The 21,324-nt window shown below is 42.0% G+C and overlaps 2 protein-coding genes across 3 annotated transcripts; both read left to right on the top strand.

Moving 5' to 3' along the window:
- The first annotated feature begins 887 nt into the window (after positions 1–887).
- Positions 888–6,434, top strand: LOC118414603 (kelch repeat and BTB domain-containing protein 8-like). 2 transcript variants are annotated; one of them, XM_035818758.1, is made up of 5 exons: positions 888–1,068; positions 1,715–1,928; positions 2,803–2,942; positions 3,064–3,654; positions 4,305–6,434. In XM_035818758.1, exons 1-5 carry the CDS (start codon positions 962–964, stop codon positions 5,119–5,121), a joined length of 1,869 nt encoding a protein of 622 aa, XP_035674651.1. In that variant the 5' UTR covers positions 888–961; the 3' UTR covers positions 5,122–6,434. The 2 variants fall into 2 exon arrangements, with proteins under 2 accessions (XP_035674651.1, XP_035674652.1); XM_035818759.1 differs by having other exon boundaries at positions 962–1,075.
- A 10,006-nt stretch (positions 6,435–16,440) lies between these two features.
- On the top strand, positions 16,441–20,852 carry LOC118414220 (tripartite motif-containing protein 2-like). The gene is made up of 2 exons (XM_035818106.1): positions 16,441–16,524; positions 17,995–20,852. Exon 2 carries the CDS (start codon positions 17,995–17,997, stop codon positions 20,170–20,172), a length of 2,178 nt encoding a protein of 725 aa, XP_035673999.1. The 5' UTR covers positions 16,441–16,524; the 3' UTR covers positions 20,173–20,852.
- Positions 20,853–21,324: the final 472 nt, after the last annotated feature.

Below are 21,324 nucleotides of genomic sequence, written 5' to 3' on the forward strand. Positions count from 1 at the left end.
AAGGCAATAGAAGACGAATTTGCCCACTTCTTTTATGATATCTGGGTTATTAGCCGTTTCAATGACTCAACGCTGTTTTATCATGGTCAGTAATAGTTACTTTCCAAGCAGAGGTTTATCTTTAACGTTTCTATTCATCTATTTATTTATTCAACTTCACAGATTATAAACAATCTATGGGGAGCCGGCAACAGAAAGCTGCTTTCTCTGCGAGTCCGATTAGAAGTTGATCCACTCACACTGGGAAGACCCTTACTCTTTTCTATAAATGTGGTTGGTTCTTTAACTTGCTCGACGTGTAGCTTTACTCACTAATTACGGAACCGAAGCTAGATACGCATTTACAACACCTGAGTGAAGTGAGGAAAAGTTATGTTAAGTGACTTTCCCAAGGGAAGATCAGTGAGTTCGAACCCGGGACCACTTGTTTCTGAGCCGAATACTTTGCCGTTACGCCACACGATCCCACATACGTGAATAAAATTAGATAAGATAAGACCTTATTCAGTCAAATCGAGAAAGTTATTTCTCTTTTCAAGCGTACGGCCGCGTGGCGCGTTCGTACACACGATCCCTCGATCTCGGAAGATAAGCAACGCGCGGTCCGGACAGTGCTTGGATGGGGACCAACCAAGGACGTCCCGGATTGCTAGCCTCACGAAGCTTTCCACGAAATCGGCTACCGGGGGTCCCGTGCTCGAGGAGGGGCCTCGACCACGTTAAACATCCTCATTACCCTCACTTTGGGCATCTACTGGCTGCAAAATACCCCCAATATTATTATTATTATTATTTTTAATTATTAACTCCTGCATAAAATCAGCATAACACTGTATCTGGAGAATCAAGTTAGGTCAAAGTTCAAAGAAAAGAAGATGTTGGGTCAAAGTTCAAACAGTTTTTCTCTGTGCCGGAGGAACGACCGTTTTTCTTCACTTCGGGCCACCAACCAGTGGTAGATATGGACGTAACAAACGAAGTGCACTCTAACAGTGTTCTACAAGAGCTGAACGAACAGAGGGGGCGGGCAGAGCTGACTGACGTGGTTCTGGAGGTGGAAGGAAGAAGGCAGGCGGTATTAAGATGGGGGGGGGGGGGGGCGTCATAAGGGCTGATACCTCAACCAAATTATTTGCAAGAGGCTTTCATCTAAACTAGCTCGTAAACATGACCCAATGAGCGTCATACTCAATATATAGCCAAGATCTGCACAGCCGGGCAAATAAATCAAACGATGAGATATTCCTGTCAATAAGGATCCTTTTGAACTATAATATTGACAGGATTGATATGATGTTTTGTAACGGCCATGACTTGAGGTGTAATATTCCTTGTGAATAAAACCTCATGTCAGTCAACCCCAACCATAACCCTGAGGATGTGTCTGTAAAATGGTGCAAAATTAAAACCTATTTAGTAATACATTCCCACTGTTCCTGAGCAAGAGTGATTGACGTGTTAAAAAACTACTGTAAAAGCGTCCTGGTTGAGATCGAACACTCCCCCTTTCAGTTTCACTTAACCATTACACTACTGACTGAACCATTGCACTGGTTCTTTGAGCATATGTTAAATAAATAATGCATTATATATATTATGTGTCTGGCCTCCTGTAAATAAGAAGTTTCTTTGCAAAATTGACAGGAACATCCTGTCCATAGCCTTGTTCTAAATCAAATATTGTATTTGATAACTAAAAAATGTATTTTCATAGTTTCCCCTGCCATCGCGCTGTCCTGGCATCGTGCAGCCCCTACTTCCGTACCATGTTCACCAGCGGCTACGCGGAGGCCAAACAGGAGAGGATCAGCATCCAGGATGTGAGTGGGGTAACCATGGCAACCATTCTGGACTACGCCTACACCGGCCGCCTTCAGATAGACCCAGACCAGGTCCAGGCTGTGATGTCTGCAGCCAGACTGCTGCAGGTGAGGATAATGCTCCCAAGTCTTCATAAACATTTGTTTAACAGTTTATGCAGGAAAGCAAAGATGAGACCTACACTCCAGGGTTGGACAAGTTTTCTAAAATTCACTTGTCCTATTGAGCAAGTACATAGAAAATTTACTTGTCCGAACTAACTTTCACTTGTCCGAACATTTAAATGAAATTTGTCTAAGTATTTTCAGTTCCATCACTGGAATTCTTTTTTTTGTTGGCTCTATTTTTCTGCGTTGACCAATGCTTGATGCTGTGGCTGTGATTGTGTGAAAGGTAACACGTATAGCAAAATTTCTTTCATGAAAAATTTTTACTTGCCCGATCGGAAAGGTGGGGTAGGACATGCAATTGCCAGATCAGCACTTTCATTTGCCCTGGACAATCGGGCTAGTGGACTTGTCCAACCCTGCACTCTATGTACTAGTATATGGTTGTCTAGTCAGAACTGATCTACAGATTGGCAATGTACATGTGCAACCAAGACAGTGTTTATGTAGATATGTTCATTTTTAAGCCCTCATTACTTTTTTCAGTCATTGTCATCAGTGTTCCTTTGTTCGACATGTAGCACAATTTTGGGGGTATGTTAAGTTCCGTGCACTAATGCATTTTCTGTATCTGTATCTATATAGCCGGTATAACCGCCGTTCGGCGTAACACACCAGCTTCGCAGGCACGCGGCGCGGCAGCAGCTGGTTATATTACACCGAACGACTCATTACACCTACCTTTTGCACATCTATCTGCAAGCGTTGTATTTGTTGCATATAGTTGCATTTTATCCCTGTACTACCTCCGTAGACATGATAAACTGACAACTGCAGAATGGTCTGTAACTGTTACCATGTGTATTGCCTCCAGGTGGATTTTGTAGGTCGTAAGGCAGCAGAATACATGAAGGACCGTCTGGACGTGTCCAACTGTGTGGATGTGTTGATGTATGCTGACATGCTGGCAGACTGTGGGCTAGTCGAGGCCAGTAAGAGGTACATGGCATCCAGGTCAGTCTGATGGCTGTTACTCACATTGTATAAAATTGTTTTGATTGTCTTTGAAACAGCACTAACTTAAAATGCATGAATGATTTATGCTTTAACATATCTAAATCAACTTGTTGCACAGGTTTGACCAGATGGCTACACAATCATCATTTGTCCAGTTGCCTCTGAACCACCTCCAGTCATTGCTTGGCAGGGATGATGTAATGACCAACTCAGAAGACAACGTTGTGCAAGCTGCTTTGAGATGGGTCGACTTCAACCAAGAAGAGCGTTTGCAGCACCTTTCTACCCTTTGCAAATCATTGCGACAGTCCCTTATCAGCTCAAAAATGGATGTTGAAATTCAGAGTAAGTTAGTGTCTACAGGCAGCAAGTTAGTTTATAGTGACAGTACAACCCAGCGGCTGGGACAGGTGCGAACTGAACTGCAGGTTTTCATAAGAGAAGGTTACTCGGAGGATGATTCTGATGAATGTTCTACTCCTTGCTATGACCCTTCCACAGGTCGACTGTATGCAATGAATATGCCTGAGAACCTGGACAGCTTCTCTAGATCTGTGACAGTAACTACTGATAATGAGCTGTACATGGCAGTTGAAATTGTTACTAGTAGAGAAACTGGTATGGATGACAGACAGAAGAAATTTTACCAGTACAACCACCTCCTGAACACCTGGGAACCAAGGTGTGAGATGATTACACCCAGAGCCAGGTATGTCCCTCTGTTTCTAGCTTGTTGATTTCTTGCCTGAAGGTGTTTACAGAAGACAAAATGCCATGTTCTAATGTCTAGATTATTTGAATAGACAAAGGGACTTTCCGTAATTAGCACTGGAGTAAAATGTTAAATTAAAGTCAAGTGATGTTCCAGACTTGCACTGGAATGGATTACTGTTTTTCAGACATATGATATACCATACTCCACTGTTCCTTGTGCATGACTTGTGTACAGATTTGGTCATGTTTGGGTCAGTTTAACTGCAAAGCCCTTGCCTTGGGAACATCTATGCTCATAGATAAGGTGAGTCCAAGGCAATTCCAGGTGGTTGCAGTTTGCACTGGCCAAAACATGATTAAGGTCTGTACACAAGCTGTGAGGTCACCCAGGTGGGGTGAAATGTCAAGCAAGATGGCAGTGCCGGGCTTCAAACCACCGTCAGAAATGTGATGGACCTGTGCAGTGATGAAAACAAATTGGGAGGGGGGTATATTTTGTCTATCAAAGACAAAAATGGTATGTCTCAGGTGGCCTTCGCACCAATAGTGTAGGGGTAAAAGCCCAATGGGCGAGTGATGCACAGTTGGATCCTCCACATGAAGGTGAGTGTGTTTGTAACCTTTTTCTGTACCTGTCTTCCCCAGCTGTGGTCTGGTGTATCTGAAGGGGTACATTTATGCCATTGGTGGTGATGACACCAAGGAAACTGCAGAGAGATACGATCCTCGCTTTGATGAGTGGACGTCCATACCACCCCTCCCTCAGCCCATGTCCTCGGAATTCTTTGCAGTGACTCTCAATGACAGCATCTATGTCATAAATAAGAAAGGCTGCTACAGCTTCAGTACCACAGAGAACAAGTGGAGTAAGATAGCAGACATGCTTCAGAAAACACTGCGTCCTCAGGCTGTCACCTATCAGGGATGCATCTACTGTATAGACTGCAAAGAAGACTGTGGAAACAATGCCACTAGTTGTGTAGAGGTGTACAACCCTAAAAAAGATGAGTGGAAGAGGACAGGAAAAGGTGCTTTTTTCTTTGACACAGCAACCCTGATGAAGTATGGAAAGACTCTGTATCTCCTCACCGAACACAATACCGACTTGGACGCAAATGATATTGAAATGGACATTAATCACACAACACTTCTCATTCACCAGTACCAGCCAAAGACAGACACCTGGCAGTTTCTAAAGGAAGACAGGATGGTTCCCCCCTTGGCACGGTGGCTGAATTCCGCAAGTAAGGCAGAGTGCCTGACGGTAAGGATGATCCCAATGTGCCTTGGGGATCCAAAGGCATACGAGCGCGATTATCGTGGTTTAGGTGACTCCAGTTTCGTACAGTCCTTCGGAAGCTCAGACAACAGTGACAGTGATGACCTATCGGACCAAGAGGACAGTGATGAGGATGATTCTGATGAAGACAGACAGAGTGGAACTGATGATGCAGACATCTGAGATGCTGGAACATCATAGAAGATGTTTCTGATCTAGTCACAGAGAAGTTGTGTAAAAGTTTTTTAAACATTACTCATTGCTACAAGATAAGATCCACACGAACACATTTCCAAAGTTACCAAAAATACTGGCCATTTGTGAAACGTCTATCCGTGTGTGCAGGCGCTACGCTCCATCCCGGAGCATGCAGACCTGAGTGAGTGAGTGAGTGAGAGACTATGACGCTCCTAAATGTGGAACGTCATGATTGAGAAGTTGGAAGATATAATCCATTTAAAGCCTTGTTTTTCAGATTGTGCAATACTGAAACCATTACACCCCCACCTAACTCCTTCAGCTTTTTCCCCTACCCGTTCACCTTTTCCTGCCGGACTTCCCCTTAACCCCCGTTGTACTTCATCTGTGCCCCCGTCCTTCATCTTTACCCCCGGTGTAATTCCGCTTTTCCCCCGCCCTTCTGCTTGACCCCCAATGGCCGCCGTCAACCCGAATTGCACATAGTCGACACGAAAATCGTTTGGAAAGTAACAATAACGGCTGCGCCCGGAACACGAAATAGCCTATTCTCTAGAATACATTCTGGGCCACCTTTCTGCCAAGTGGCGTTTCACAGCTCCTTCCCAGTCTGAACTGAAAAGCCATGTGCCGTCAGCAGCGCATCGTTTGTGGCGCTCCACTGCTACCGCTACTTCCTAGAGGCTGGGTGGTGGACCGCTTGAGGTCTGCGCGCTGTGCTAAGGCGATCGGGCGCTAAGCTTGGCATTGATATGGTTACCCTGGGACTAACAGGTCGTTCTGTTAAAAGAGAGACACACCGACCCAGGTTGGAAACAACGCAGGTAAAAGTCCCCGTGTCGATCCGAGGAGCAGGGTCGCGCCCGTGAATAGGCCTGTCTCAGCCCGATCAGCATAGTGGGACCCAAGTTACCCAACTATGGATTTTTATCTCACTGTGACTTTTCGGTATGCTAAGTAAAGGCAGAGTACATTTCATAATACAAATATACCCTTTATTATTTTTCACAAACTCGCCATGTGTCCATTTACAGTACCTTAGTAAAGATATCATTTGCTATCTTCATACATTTCTAATGATCTTTCTTGATATTCGCATGTATTGTACGCCCTGCTGCATTTCGACTGTGTTCGTTCTGCATGCCATATATTAAAGATCCAGCCACCCCGCGAGTTACACTGTTCACAAACACAAATACAGACACACAGTACTGCAGTAAGCGGTCCGCCACCCAGCCACCAGTTAGTTGCATTTATGTACATGGAGCCCACAAACGACGCGCTGCTGACGGCACATGGCCTTTTAGTTCAGACTGGGAAGGAGCTGTGAAACGCCACTTGACGATTTTCGTGTCGACTACGTGCAATTCGGGGTGACGGCGGCCTTTGGGGGTCAAGCAAAAGGGCGGAGGAAAAGCGGAATTACACCGGGGGTAAAGATGAACGACGGAAGCACAGATGAAGTACAGCGGGGGTTAAGGGGAAGTCCGGGGGAAAAGGTGAACGGGTAGGGGAAAAAGCTGAAGGAGTTAGGTGGGGGTGCATTATCTTATGTAGTAGGCATCAGTATTACATGGAGCTGCATTAAGTTTGATTGCATTAGGCTGCAAGTGTACTTGCAGAACATTATAACTTTTTAAGGAATATTACTAACCCAGCCGTTTTCCTTGGTTGTTGTTTAACGGTATCTACTTTTATTATGTAACTTGCTGTTAACCCTGTCTTTAACATTACTGCAGGGCTCGAAATACTTTTTCCTGCATACCTGCACTGGTTCAGGTAGCATTGAAGATTACCTGCACCAGACAAATTTTACCTGCACCACTCTCAATTTAGGAAGTATGGATCATACTAAAATTGTTCAGGAACCATTGCTATTTTTCTTTTATACTAATACATGATATTTTAAAATGATGCAGCTACCTTCAAAGCAATGATGTTATATTGCTAGTAAGTAAAGTCAAGTCAAGTAACAATGCCTTTTATTTACCCAATCATTGAATATGGAAAAAAAGCCATGTACATACCCAGAGGTATACCGTATAGTAGAGCTGAGAAGGGAAAAGTAAGGTGAGGTGACAATTATATATCCTGAGTTGTACTGACTGTTCTCTAGCAACCTTGTGCAGAGTGGAGCTTTACTGATGTTGATTGTTACAGTCTGTGCCGGTTGTTGATAGTAATGTGACTCTGAGATATGCATAATGGTATGTATTGTCATACGGTCAGTCAACTTCTGACACGTACATTTTTACTGGGCAGGGACATTATTACTCAATTCATGTATAATACTTCCAGTTCTTTTCCCAGCAGAGCTGTAGACACCAGGTAGTTTGATAAAGTAGCCCATTACAATGTTTGCCTTCCTTTCTCCCTTACTCCTTTTGTCATAGAGGACCGCATAGAGTTCGTCAGGCCAGGTAGGAATGCATCTTTACAAAGTTTTGGGAAGAATGGTTGGGTGTCATGCATCAAAGCATATGGCTTACCACAAAGGACCCAGCAGTGGAATCTAAAAATAAAATGAGTCAGACAACAGGGCTTACTTTTATGGGGGCAATCAACCATTTGGAAAAGGTCACAAATATTTGCAAATATTTCCAAAAGTGAAGAATCACATAGATGATGAAGCATGAATTCTATATATATTATAAAATTTTTTTACGATCACTTTCAAAATGTTTCCAATAGATTCAAATTTTCATATTCATTTCTTTTTTGCAACAAGAATTAGAACTATCCTTGCTTATATATTCTTTAATCTAGAAAAATTCAAATTTATTCAAAATATTATTTAAAAACCTTTAAAAACCTCTGTCGGACATAAATTGGACGTCCCTTGGCAATATTAGATCAAATATGTTGGCACAACAGACTCTTTTCTTCTCTGCTTCATTTGAAATTAAAGGATGTTTTTTCCTCCTAAGGCCACACCAATTTAATTTCTTGGTTCTCGGATTTTTTTCAGAAAAATATTGGGGCGGGCGGTCGAAAAAAAAAAATTGCAAAAAGTCTGTGGTGAACTTATTTTAGGTAAAGTAGTCAAGTTTTCAGTTTTTCATGGCATGATTTATCCAATGAATCTCTTCCTTTGATTTTATACCACTGTTCTGATCATGTGACTGCAAATAAGCGCTCTGATTGGTTTATCAGCAATATGTGCCCCTGGAATGGGGTTTTTTTAAAGGTCTGCAATAGCAAAACCTATATTATTTTTCTTGGGACTAAATTTTTTTTTTGCAAATCGGAAAAAAATGGGTCGGGAAATCCGAGAACCAACAAATTAAATTGGTGTGGCCGAATTATATGGAAGGTAAGAGTACAGATATGTGAAGACAGAAGCAAGTGGGTATGACCAGGTCCATTTAAGTAAAGGTTTGGTTATAAAAATTGTCAGACATATTACGCTACCTTCTCAATAAATACAGTATTTATTTAATATATATATGTAACTGTCTGTGTTGCTCTCTTGTGGCACGCTTGGCTATTTTATATTCGTGCGCCAAAATTCTAATGCATGTAGTTACCCAAGATGCCAAGATAGATCGTGTGTGATTGGTTATTACAAGGACGAGACTTAGTTTTGGAGTAGCTGCTGAGATTTACAAGTAAAACAAACTCTTTGTAAGGAAAAGCAAAAAAAACAACAACAACACAATGTGAATCAGTGAGTGAATCAGTGACATTTATTGATACACCTTTAAATAGATTTTTGCAATAAATCATTTATTGTTTACCAAGTTGACTCGAAATTCAAGAATGCCCAGTATATTTTGAAACTGATGACTTTGGCTTTATGAGTTACGACATGGTGGGAAGTATAGAAAATGCCAATGTTACGATATCTTCGCACTATACCATGCATGGCCAGGGGCTTTCCAACTGTATAACAAACCTCTACAACTACCGTGTCATATACTAGTATTGCCCATGCTTACGCCCTATGTCACTATAATCAATACAATGATAATTAACTTCAATGTATCCTCTATTCCTTTGGCGGTGAGAAATTCAGAATTCATTTTCTATGTACGATACTAGATGGTCGCAAAGAGAACTAAAAAAAATGCAATTTTACTCTAACAAAAATTCTAGTATCACCATGATAAAGTCTAGTCAAGTGCCCACACACTTGTAAACCACATGAGAATGAATGAATGAATGAATTTATTGCTCAACAATCGCACAGGGTACAATGTATGGCAATTAATAACCATTATCATATAGCCAGGGGACGTGGGCCAATCAGAAGGCCCCATTTCATGCTGTTATGACGCCGTAACAGCCGTGCATTAAATTTTTGATTATCACATATGTGATAAAACTTTTGAAAGTTTAAACCAATCAGGAGGAAAGACAAACAGGACGCTGGCCAATCAGAATGAGACATCCAGGAATCGTCCATCTGCCAAGATAGGGGAATAAGTACAGGCATGGCAGGGGGGATGGCTCCCTCTATTAACATCGGTAGTGCGTGTTTCTTTGTTCAAAGAAAACATTTGCTGTCTTAAAACAATACTGAATTACCTATAATATTTAAGACAATAAAATCTATTTCAAGTCATGTCCAATTTAAACTACAAATGGAAAATAAAATTATTTGCACCCCCGCCCATTCAAGTTCAGACGACAATAACACCACGGTCCGCCATTGAGTAGCGGTCATGGCCCTGGAGGACCAAAATGCTACCTTTCTTCAAAGAAGTCGTGTCTGGGTTCGTAGTGAACGAGATTCTCAAGAGCTGTGAAGCACAGGGATCCCGGAATACCTCAGGAAAGCCGGCAGAGATTTAGCGCCTGATACGAACGAACTCGACAAACTGGAGAATGGGCGAGTGGAGAAATACGGAGCGTGCAACAGTTTGTAACATAATGAATCGACTTGTTTGAAGTTTTATGTTGTTCAAATTCACTGTTCAAATGTATGTACTCAATAAAAGATGTATGTTTTAGAAAAGAATTTGTCGCTCCTACTCAACTGGAAACTCTACTCTACTCTAATCTACTCTTAAATGGGTCAGTGTGGGTAGGCTATATGATAATAGTGTTAATGACCCACCTGTTCCTCGGTATATATGGTGTCATAACGCCTGGTCCTTTGCTATAACCACCTCATAAAACCACCTCGTTCGCTTCGCTCACTCGGTGGTTTTATTCGGTGGTTATAGCAAAGGACCAGGCGTTATGACACCATATACACCTCGGGGCGGGTCATTAACCCTTAACTAATACATGTGTACAGCTGTGTTGACAACAATGCAACACATAGCAAATCATATTTAGCAACAATGATATTTGTGACGATAAGAACAACGCTTGAAACTTTGTCAATTATTTTTTACCAGTACCGTACGTAATATTATCGTTCAGGAAATTGTACATCAAGAAATCTAAACCAGTGATGAACAGATGGAAGCAAGGAGGTTCCTTTTTTCAACCTCCTTGATGGAAGGAAGTTTGCAAAATCCGTCACGTTTGGGACCGCATTCTTGCCGCAGCGCCACCTTGCGACAAGCATCAGCAGCTATCAATATAAGAGCAACTGACAAGGCTTCAAAAGGCTTGAAGGTGAAACAATAGAGATTATGCTATAGAAAAATCTTACTTTTCCGTGACATACTAACCTTTATCATAAGTATACTTGTAACGATACATATTATGAGACCAAAACGGCACTTAGAGAAGCACAAGTACATGCAAGGGACAAACATCCACCTCCTAGGGGTGGGTACCGGTCCGGTGTACCAGTACAAACCCAGTTTTTCTTGTTGGACCGGTTCGGAAAACCGGACCTGGAAAAATTCAGTTGACCGAATGTTGGACTGAGTACAAAATGAACAGATAATACCGGCACTCGTTCACGTGTTTTGAGGCTTATTGGTCAAAGAAAATAGCAAGAGCGAAGTAGAGGAGAGTTGATAGTCATTTTATCAAGTTTCTACAGTCAAACTTGGTCTAACTTAACAGATCTTAACAGAGGCAGTTAGCGTTGTTTACGTGAATATAGGGTACTCCACCAAACAAATTTCTATGTAGCGAAATGGACCATTGTTTTGAGTATTGCCCATTAACAAACAGTTAGGTAAAAAACAAAACAAAAAAAAAACAATTAGGTCCAGGTTCAAGTCCGGACCATTACCTGATCCTCTGGACCTGGACTGTACCTGAATTTTCTATACCGGTACCCACCCATACATCCATCCATTTTCTATTTGGTTACAATTCCATTATGATAATTACTTTTCTATTCTAGTGACATCTTCGCTTGTACCAATGTGGCTTTCTGCGTATTGTTCGTTTGTATCACATGTAACAAGATCACCTGATCCATACACACAAACGTCCGTACGGTTTGATATATCTCTACAGTCATCAGTTATACTGTAAACTACTTCCACTTGATCAGCAACATTCACGGCAATCTGATTGTCCATTCTACAGATTACTGCTTCCAGCTTTGCGTCCGTCTTATATAGTGGGGAATTGGAGCTGATATTTGTAGCTGTGGGCAAGTGAACATCAGATGCAGCTGCAGCAAAAGCAGTCATAGATTCCTCGTGAGAGTCAGTGTTGTCGTTTTGTGAGTGTTGTCCAGATGAAGTTTCAATATCTTCGTCTTTTATTTCATGATATTCATTTGCATAAGGACAATCGAACTTGTCGTTTTCGTAAGTACCATAATCATCTGGGATTTCACAGTAGTCGTGTCCAATTGGATCGTACACTTCATCCTCTTTTATCTGATTATACTCATTGAAGTCTATTCTACAGTCTTCATGTACGTTCTCTGTCTGTGGTGGTTCGTGCGCACTATTTCCTTGATACATAGAGTTCCTTTGTAACATATTGATTACACCCTGTGCAAAGTTTACACTACCGTCTTCTGTATTTTGTTTAATAACTTTATCATTGTCGCCACGGCCTTGGCATACGGGGTTGTCTGTAGAATTTGTTGTCATATATGATGCCTGAGTTGCATCGTTGGAGTCAGCGATATCATGGTTTTGGTTTTGATGGCTTACTTTTTTTCGGTACCAGAGAAATGCAATGACAAGTGTTAACATAAGTGGACACGCAGTGACCAATGCTACTGTAACAGAAACCCGAAAACCCTCGGTGCTAACTTCATCATAAATTGAATTGTTGTGTACAAGGAAAAATTGAGGTACATTAGTTGTCGTTTCATATGTGTCATTCTGTTTTGTTGTGTTCTCATCGCCAAGAAGGTTATGTTTTTTGTGCCATGGTTCTGAAGTTGTGTCTATTATTTCAGTTTCTTTCCCATCCGTCAAACAGCTACCACTATCAACTTCCGAAAAATACTTCGTTTTATCTATTGTGGGCACGTTAAAGGACGAAAAGAGGTTTCCATTAGGAAAGACAGCAAAACAAGAGATATTTAGAGAAGTATCTTTGCTGCGCATGCCCACTGTACTCTGAGTGTCAACTGTAGGTTTATCTAGGGTGGTAGCTACAACGCTGAAACCCTCCGCTATGGTGCCAACTGAATTGATAATTCCTTTTATGCCAGATACTCTTAAACTGGATGAACCTTTTAAAGCCAAACGTAATCCACCAGAACCTTCCCAAGCATATGCATCAAAGCACCGATTAGAAAGAGAGCTGTTTAGATCTTCTTTACTTGTATTATTCAGTGCAATGATGACGAATGGAGCATAAGACAAGATATGACCGGACCTCAACTCCTTGCTGAGTGGATTGCACGAGTCCATATTGATTGGGATCTTGTATTTACTTCCTAGCGTGCTAAACCAACCAATAGAAAAGCTACCGCCATCATAGGCCTTATAGATAATATGTAATACTAAGCCAATGGCTTCGAATCGTATCCAGTTTACGGTTCTACAGTTTTCCAGCACGACGTGCCATGCCATCTCATGAAAAGTGCCTCCTTTGGGGCTAGCCAGCTTATTTTCGGCAAGTTCGGCTTTGATAAGGTTTGGTAGGGTCAAAAATACGTCTCCACGTAGACACACTAAGCCGTTATGACTTAAATCCAGGAACTGTAGTTTCCGCATTGATTCAAACACGTCAGATGGAATTGTTTTGATTTTGTTTCCACTGAGAAGTAGAGTTTCCAGATTTTCCAGTCCGATGAGCCAATCTCTACCTACGGCTTTTAATGCATTACTCCTTATGTCTAACAAGGTAAGGTCGTTCATATTTTCAAAACACCCGGGGTCTAAAGCAGAGATGTTATTGTGAGAAATCGTACGCTTGTTGAGGTAATATCCAGTCGCTGAACTATTGAAACAGTTCCAGTTGCCAGTAATGCGCGTTAACATGTTGTAATCTAAATGCAAATCTGTTAGGATGTCAAAGTCTTTGAATGCTCCCTTTTCTATTTCCGTTATCCCCGCATCAACCAGGAAAAGAACTGACAGTGAAGAAGAGTCGATTACAGCCAGTTTTTGCGACGACAGGGTCCCGTATTGAAAACCTCTAATGGCGAGCCACTCTATACCCGTAAAGCACTTCTCTGTTGGCCTATTTGCCGTTTCATCTCTATGTTCATAGATATTATTGCATGAAATGCACTCCGTAGAAGCTCGTGGATGCATATTTCGTGTTAAGTAGTCGTTACTCATGATCCGTTGGCCTTTGTGCAGGCAACTAGAAAACGCTCTTCGTTGGCAAGTCGGAAAGCAGGTTTGATCCGCTGAGAGCCTAGAAACCGTTGCCATGGCAATTACGATCACAACGAAGGATTCAATAAATCTCATTGTCAACAGAGGTTTTTTTTTCTTTCCGTTCTGTTTATAATTTAGAAGCTATCGATGCTTCTTTACAGTCTAGTGATTTTCTTATGTAAAATAGTAAAAGAAAAATAAGACTAGTATAGTTGTTTGTCAACAAATCACACAAATTGCGTAATTTCTATTTCAGAAGAAACAATGGCGCGTTTCAAAATTTAAACACGCCCGACAAATGACGAAGGGTTTTACCTGAAAGTTGTTGGAAGTCCTTTAGAACTGAATTACAAAATTAGATCTTGGCTGGTTTGAGAACAATGTTTGCGTGGAGTTGGCTCAGCACGTATCGATGATGCAGTCGGCGATGACGATGAACCGATTTCTTTTGTCTCTTCGTTTTGCTGATTATAGAATCTTGAAAGATGCTGTTTCTGGCTGGAACGTCAAAACAAGTGCTGGAAAGCCTTCTTGAAGAATAAAATATTCAACGTCAAACAGGAAAGCAAGAAAGTCAGCGACTGACCCACTTAGGTTGCGAAACACTCCATTTATACGAAAACCCAGACTAATATGTTGAACATATTACTATTAGACAGTCGGACATAAATCCGTAAATCCAAATGTCACCCATCGTCCACGTGGCTACAACTGGCTTTATACGTGACTAAAGCTAAGGGCACAACCCGCCGCACGTGCAACTGTGTGGTTTCAACGTGCCAAAACGTGGGCATCTTTTGGGATCCGTAATTGGTAAGTACCGCCTCCGTTCGAAATTGCTGGGAATCCAACGGATCTGTGAGCGCGTGCCCCGTGCAGCGAGTAAGGAAACCGTACGTACGCAGCACGTGTAAGTAGGGCCTGCATACGGTAACGTGGCAATCGTATATTGTATGCTGTATGCAACCGTGCAAGTGACGTGCGTTGAGACGTACTCCCTCCCTGCTTTTGCCATTCCGGCCATGTTTTCAGAAAAACGTGGCGGATGTGACCGCCCAAAAAAACGTACGGACAAATAACACGTACGCACGCATGTTCCTGTCGACCCTATCAAATGTCACTCCAAACTAGGAAAAATGGGACAAACTATGACACTGGCATTTATATTATTCTTGAAGAATAGCCTGATGAACAGTTATAAGCACGTCTGATGATGCAGTCATCAACGGCGGCAAACAGATGAATGATTTCTCCTGTCTTCGTTAATCTATTTTGCCGGTTTATTATGGAATCCTGAAAGATCCTGTTTCTGGTTGAAACGTCAAAATAAGTGATGAAAAGCCTTCTTGAAGAATAAAATATTCAATGTCAAACAAGAAAACTCAAAATGCAGTGAGTACTAACGGAGCTCGATTTATAGTTAAAACCTAGACTAATATTTTGAACAAAGTAGGACATAACGAAGTCCGTAAATCCAAATGGTCACCCATAAATCCGTAAATCCAAATGGTCACCCATTTTCCACGTGGCTACGAATGACTTGATACGTGACTCACGTCACGCACGCACGCATGTTGTACACGGAAAATATGCCTTGATCGTGACATCGCATTCGTATATACCCTACCAATTGTCACTCCAAGGAAGTCGTTTTTTTTTATCCTCTCCCCCTGTAACGCTCTTTGCTTCTGCCGGGCTAGAAAGGGCGTTGTCATCTTAAAATCAGTGCAGTCTCTTATGCAAGTATGAAAAACACATTGGGATATTTCAATCTTAAGCAGAACTGCATGTGTCTATAACCTTGCGGAATTTCATCTCATTTCGTAAAAAAAAAGGATTTGATATCATGTGATATCTTGTATCTTAAAACAAGGGACAAACTTTTTTTTTCTTTTGTACCCTGTGGTGAATTCAAGATTTATCTGTAATTCTGTATCAATATATAGCCGGTATAACTGCCCTTCGGCGTAACACACCAGCATCGCAGGGACGCGACAGCAGCTGGTTATACATGTATTACACTGAACGACCCGTCACACCTAACTTTTGCACATGTGGCTGCAAGTGTTCTGAAAAACTATCCAGACAAGATGCCCCTACTGTGCTTGGTGATAACAAATTCCACTCAATGATATCGATAGTTCTGGGAAAATACGAATTTTTGAACATGCACATCAACCCTCGGTTGGTAACTCTTGTACTTGAAGGCATTACTGTTTCTTGTTCTTTTTTGGGCTGGTACTAGTATTAGATGTTTATCAGTCGGTACGGCTATGGTGGCAAACTGCTTTCCTTTGCTGCTGAGACGGCCAATGTATGAAATGTAGCGAATGATATAAAATTAAATGCAATAGACTTTCGTTTCCTGTCTGAGTTGGTCCATTCTTACTCATATGTGAGTGAATTCCAAACCGACGCAGGTTCGAACCTGGTCAGTTGCAAAAGTTGAGAAGACGCAATCAATGGAGAGCAGTCATCGATATCTGACATTTACCTGTCAATCAAATCTTTCCCTTATACCCGCCACAATCATTTATGTCATACTTTTATCGTATTATATATGATGAGAATGCTTGCAGTAAGACAGTGTCTTGATTGGTTGAATTAAACTTCCCGCTTTTATTTTTCTCCAATCAAAATCATTTTCTGTCTCAGACATGCGCACTAGGCCGTTGTAACGTTCGCGGGCTTTCTGTCGTCTGCGGTCAGAGTTCGTCTGAAGAAACTTCAATTTCTGGTGATTATATGCGATTTATTCCTTCAAGTGTGAGAATCTATAGCGTTTGAAAGACATACTTTGTTGTTCACTTTGTCGCTTGTGGCCAGAAGTGAGACAGAATCGTTGATTTTCGGAAGATAGCGGACCGCGGCCGGTTTTGCAAAATTTGTGGCTCTCACGAATAAAATTATAGGATGCCCAAACAATTCTCTCTTTATATGTTTGTGCAAGTTGGTTTCTGTTCATCACAATGGCATGAAAAGTGTCCCTTGAGCTTAGGATAACTCTCATTTGAACATATATGAGGTAGGTAGTAAATCTCTACTCTGAACTGTGTTTTGAAACGTGGGCTCCGAACTATCTTCTTGTGGACGACTTGAAAACATCTGTGGCTCGTTAAATCTCAAAGCAGATGTTGGGAGATGCAAAACCGTACAGTTTCCAAGCTGCAAATGGGCGCAGTCAGGGAAAACCTAGGGTACGTTTGGCCAGGGACGAATAATTTGTGAAACTCAAAGACATCTGCATTCAACTTTGAAAATTTAGGGTTTGCGGAAAACGCAGGCTGGTCCTCATCAGGCTAATACCAGCTCCGTGCCAGCTGGCTTTCCTCTCTGGATACCAAGGGCATGGGAGCTTTGCTCTATATTGTTATTTTCTTGACAACATGTTGGGTCAATGGCGATCCTAGTTGCCTACTTAACTTACTAGATAGCTTTGTGTAATGTTGGATGGAAGGAAACAGCCCTACACCCCATTGCATAATGTTTCAGATTTTGTGCAGTTTGGAGACAGAACACTGGATTTTAGCCTGGAGTTCAGTCATATTTAATTTTATTCTGCTTTTGACAGTCGCTACCAACCCATCAAGACTGTAGCATTCAAAGGTAATGGGCTGAATTATGGGCAGGGCTGCTCAGCATGCTGCAGATTGGATGATGGCACACGACAGCCCCATGACCACTTGTTTTGTTTCAAGGGTCAGCTCAGAATCCTCAACATGATGAGGACGGCAGCTAGCCTGGGTACCATCCGGATAGTAGTTCGCTCCTATGTTCGCTTCTGCTATCCGTCTGGAGACATGCGCATTCAAACCATTTGGTGCTAACGTCAGTTAATGAGCGAATCAAGGAATGGGTTCTAGAGAGCTTAATGTTCGATGAGAACAGGCCCTTCCGCAAGGGGACGGAGGGCTTGTCCGTTGTTGGAATGCTTAGCCCTGTTCGCATGAGCGCTTGAATCCATTCCATAAAAACAAACAAACTAAACAAGTACGGCTTAACTCAACCTGATAATATCATCATAATAACTTCATACAGTAGTTTGAAATCATGAGACTGGTTGAGAAGGCAGCCTAAATTGTGATACATGTAGTGCAGACAAAGGCATTAAAGAAATTTAATAACCTCATATTGGCACCAAAATTGTGAAGTGTGTCTACTTTTTTTCTACTGTTTCTTAAGTGTGTCTACTTTTTTTCTTTTATAGATGGTTACAGCAAAGTTTTCACTAGAGGAGTTTGACGATAAGCTCCTGACTTGTCCTGTCTGCAAAGGGATGTACAACAACCCTCGCATCCTGCCATGTCTTCACACCTTCTGTGCCAACTGTCTGGAGATGTGGAGGAAGGGAGAGGTTCAGTTCACCTGTCCTACCTGTCGTCAGCAGGTGAGGCTAAAGGGACCAGATGTCAGCAGTTTTCCCTCCAGTTTCTACATCAACAACTTGCTTGACTTCAGGGCCGTCCATCACTCGAATGCTAAAAGACTGCGTGCCTCCTGCGGCATGTGTGAGTCAGATGCTAGTATGGAGGGGACATGCGGGGACTGCAAACTGCTCTTGTGTGGAAACTGTCTTACCGGACATGGAAATTCACCTGCCCTGAAGGACCATTACATCATTGCTCTACATGAACGGAACGACCCCAGCAGCAGGTCAAAGTTCACCCGAACACAGTACTGCCCTCAGCATGCAGACCAACGCAGGACCTTCTACTGCCAACCCTGCGACAAACTCGTGTGCCAAGACTGCACCACTACTGAGCACCAACAAGGACCGAACCACGACCCACAGGAGGTGGGTTTGGTTGCACTGAAGTACAAGGACGAACTACAAACATTGGTGGGGAAAAGCCAGGATGCAGCCGATGCTCTGAAGAGGACCAAAGTAGTTGTGGGCAAAGAACTCACAACTATTTCAACAAACTGTCAGATCGTAAAACAGGAAATCAAGGAACATTTTGCAGAGCTCAGAGCCAAACTAGATAAGGAAGAGCAGGAAGTCACAAGAAAACTTGCTAAGATGGAAAAGACACAGAAGGAGCCTCTCATGAAGGAAGAGCAAGAGTTGGAAGAAAGTTTACAATCTACTGAAGAGGGACTTGAGTTCTGCACAGATATACTAGCTCGAGGTAACGATGTAGAAATCATCACACTCAGAAAGCAGCTAGAAGACAGACTAGACAGTCTTTGTTCAAGTCAGATTCAGCATGAAGGGCTGAAAAATCATGTATCGTTTCGTTCAACAGTCCATATTAGCTGTGAGTTGTCCCTAACTTGCAAACCACTAGTTATCACCGAGCCCCCAGTAGAAAGTCTCCCAACTACTGTCGTCTTTAGACCAAATGATGGTCAAGTTTTGGAAGGCAACCTACAAGTCACAGTCACCTCCCCTGAGGGGCATCGTGTTGAGATAGACACCGATAGAACCAGTGAGGGAGCTTATCAGGCAGTCTGGAGGCCACAAACATTGGGGAAGCATGAGGTGGGGGTGACTATGGAGGGAGAAGGGAGCCTGTGTTCCTCTCTCAGTATAGATGTGGGCACTAACAACCCTGTTTTGAAGTTTGGGCAGGAAGGCAGCCAGCAGGGGCAGTTTAATAACCCAAGAGATGTAGCCGTTAGCGACAATAGACTATATGTGGCTGACACTTTCAATGATCGTATTCAGGTGTTCGATCTGAGTGGGAACTTCCGTCAGTCATTTCCAACAGAAGCAGCAAGCCCTTGGTCCCTCTCAGTTCATACTGATGGCTCTTTAGTAGTGTATGCTGGAGAGGAAGTAGTGAAGTTTTCACAATCGGGAGAGGTGCTGCACAGGTTTTCCATGGGAGTTTATGTTGCAAGTTCTGGTGGCACAGTACCTGGTGGCTTAGCAGTACAAAGTAATGGGAGGATTGTCGTAACTGGTAACAAAGATCACTGTGTCTTCCTGTTTGAGGCAAATGGGACGCTGGTGAAAAAGGTGGGGAGGAAGGGGCATGGGGAGGGAGAGTTTGATAAGCCGAATTGTGTCTGTATGGACAGAGACGATAATGTCATTGTTACAGATCATGATAACTTTCGTATTCAGGTGTTTGACAAGGATTTGAACTTCAAATACCAATTTGGTCAAGAAGGTGACCAGCCACAGGACATGTGTATGCCCTTGGGAGTTACAACTGACAGCAGAGGGAACATAGTTCTGGCAAACCTTGGGCCGGACCTTAGTGATGTTGAACATGGCCTGGCAGTTCAAGTTTATCACTCAGATGGCACATGGGTGTCCACCATCACTAGTGATGGTGACAAGCCGTATGAACCAATTGGGATTGCTGTGACAAAGGATGGGCATGCGTTTGTATCTGATGGCACTGACAACTGTATCAGAAAGTACAGATACTGGTGATACATCTGTACCAGATTTTTTGTTCTGTTGATGGTCCCACTTGTTTGCCCTCATGCTTCATTATTCTCCTGTATTTAGGTATAGTGTATCAACTTTGTCACTTACAAGTGCTTGAATCTTTACCTGCTACATATTATGCAGTTAAGTGCAGGTGTAATTGGTGTTTTCTATGTCTTCCTTGTACCATGATAAAACCAGCTCACAACACTATTGTGACACTGGTTTTGTATGTACTGAAGGACAAAGGAAAACTGTTTTCTGCACTGGAAGAAAAATAAGTATTTCAAGCATACTAAGTTAAAAGTTACTTGTAATTGTTTTGTTGGTACCGGTAATATTTACCAAATCTGATAACTTTCGTTCATCTTAGCTATGAAATTTAGAGTTACTCTTATACTTATGTGTACTTACCCAATAGTTAGGCCTTGATTATCATCAAACTGTAGTGTAGAATATATGTATTAACATTGAGTTTGCTTAGAAACATACAAGTAGAGGCCCAAATTTTTATCTTCAAATTAGTTCCATGACAGGAAGCATAATTGGATGCTAAGAGAGAAGTAGATGCCACTGTTAGTAAACAGTTCTGCATTTGTTTCCTTGTCCATGCTCTCTGTGCATAGGTACTGCTTCTTGTAAGCTCTTTTTCTTATGTTGAATAAAAAGACTGAAACTGAAAACATTTGCCTTAACAAACATGTTCTTGCCAATGATATTGCAGAAGTTAACAACATTGGTTGGGTTGGGGTTTTGTGCGCGTAAAAAACTTGCGCGTGAAAACTTGCGCGTGAAAAATCTGCGCGTGAAAATATGCAAATTAGCTGATTCCCAAGGGATTCAAAACGTTTTTGCAGTTTTATACTTAAACCCTCAAACAAGATGGCACAAAATGGAATCAAGTATCATATTATTGCATTCTAGAGTACAAAATCTTGATCTAAGTGCTTTTCAAGTGATTTTTAGATGTTAAGTTTTCACGCGCAAAAAAGTTTGAAATTTGCGCGTGAAACAATCTGCTTCAAAAAAGATAATTAAGCTTCTAGAATGGAGAAAAGCCTGAAATTGTTACATCATATAATCTAAAACATCGTATGTGTAATTTTTCTATGTATTTCTGTCAAATTTACTTGATTTTGAAATGTTCAAAATATA

Source organism: Branchiostoma floridae, chromosome 4 (genome assembly GCF_000003815.2).
Source record: "Branchiostoma floridae strain S238N-H82 chromosome 4, Bfl_VNyyK, whole genome shotgun sequence".
Taxonomy (NCBI): Eukaryota; Metazoa; Chordata; class Leptocardii; order Amphioxiformes; family Branchiostomatidae; genus Branchiostoma; species Branchiostoma floridae.

Bases quoted from the DNA above. Each gene is read 5' to 3' on its own strand.
- LOC118414603 (XM_035818758.1), top strand. From the start codon at position 962: ATGGACGTAACAAACGAAGTGCACTCTAACAGTGTTCTACAAGAGCTG. The intron at 1,069-1,714 runs GCAGGCGGTATT...GTATTTTCATAG, and splicing joins CTGGAGGTGGAAGGAAGAAG to TTTCCCCTGCCATCGCGCTG. The intron at 2,943-3,063 runs GTCAGTCTGATG...CTTGTTGCACAG, and splicing joins AAGAGGTACATGGCATCCAG to GTTTGACCAGATGGCTACAC.
- LOC118414220 (XM_035818106.1), top strand. From the start codon at position 17,995: ATGGTTACAGCAAAGTTTTCACTAGAGGAGTTTGACGATAAGCTCCTG.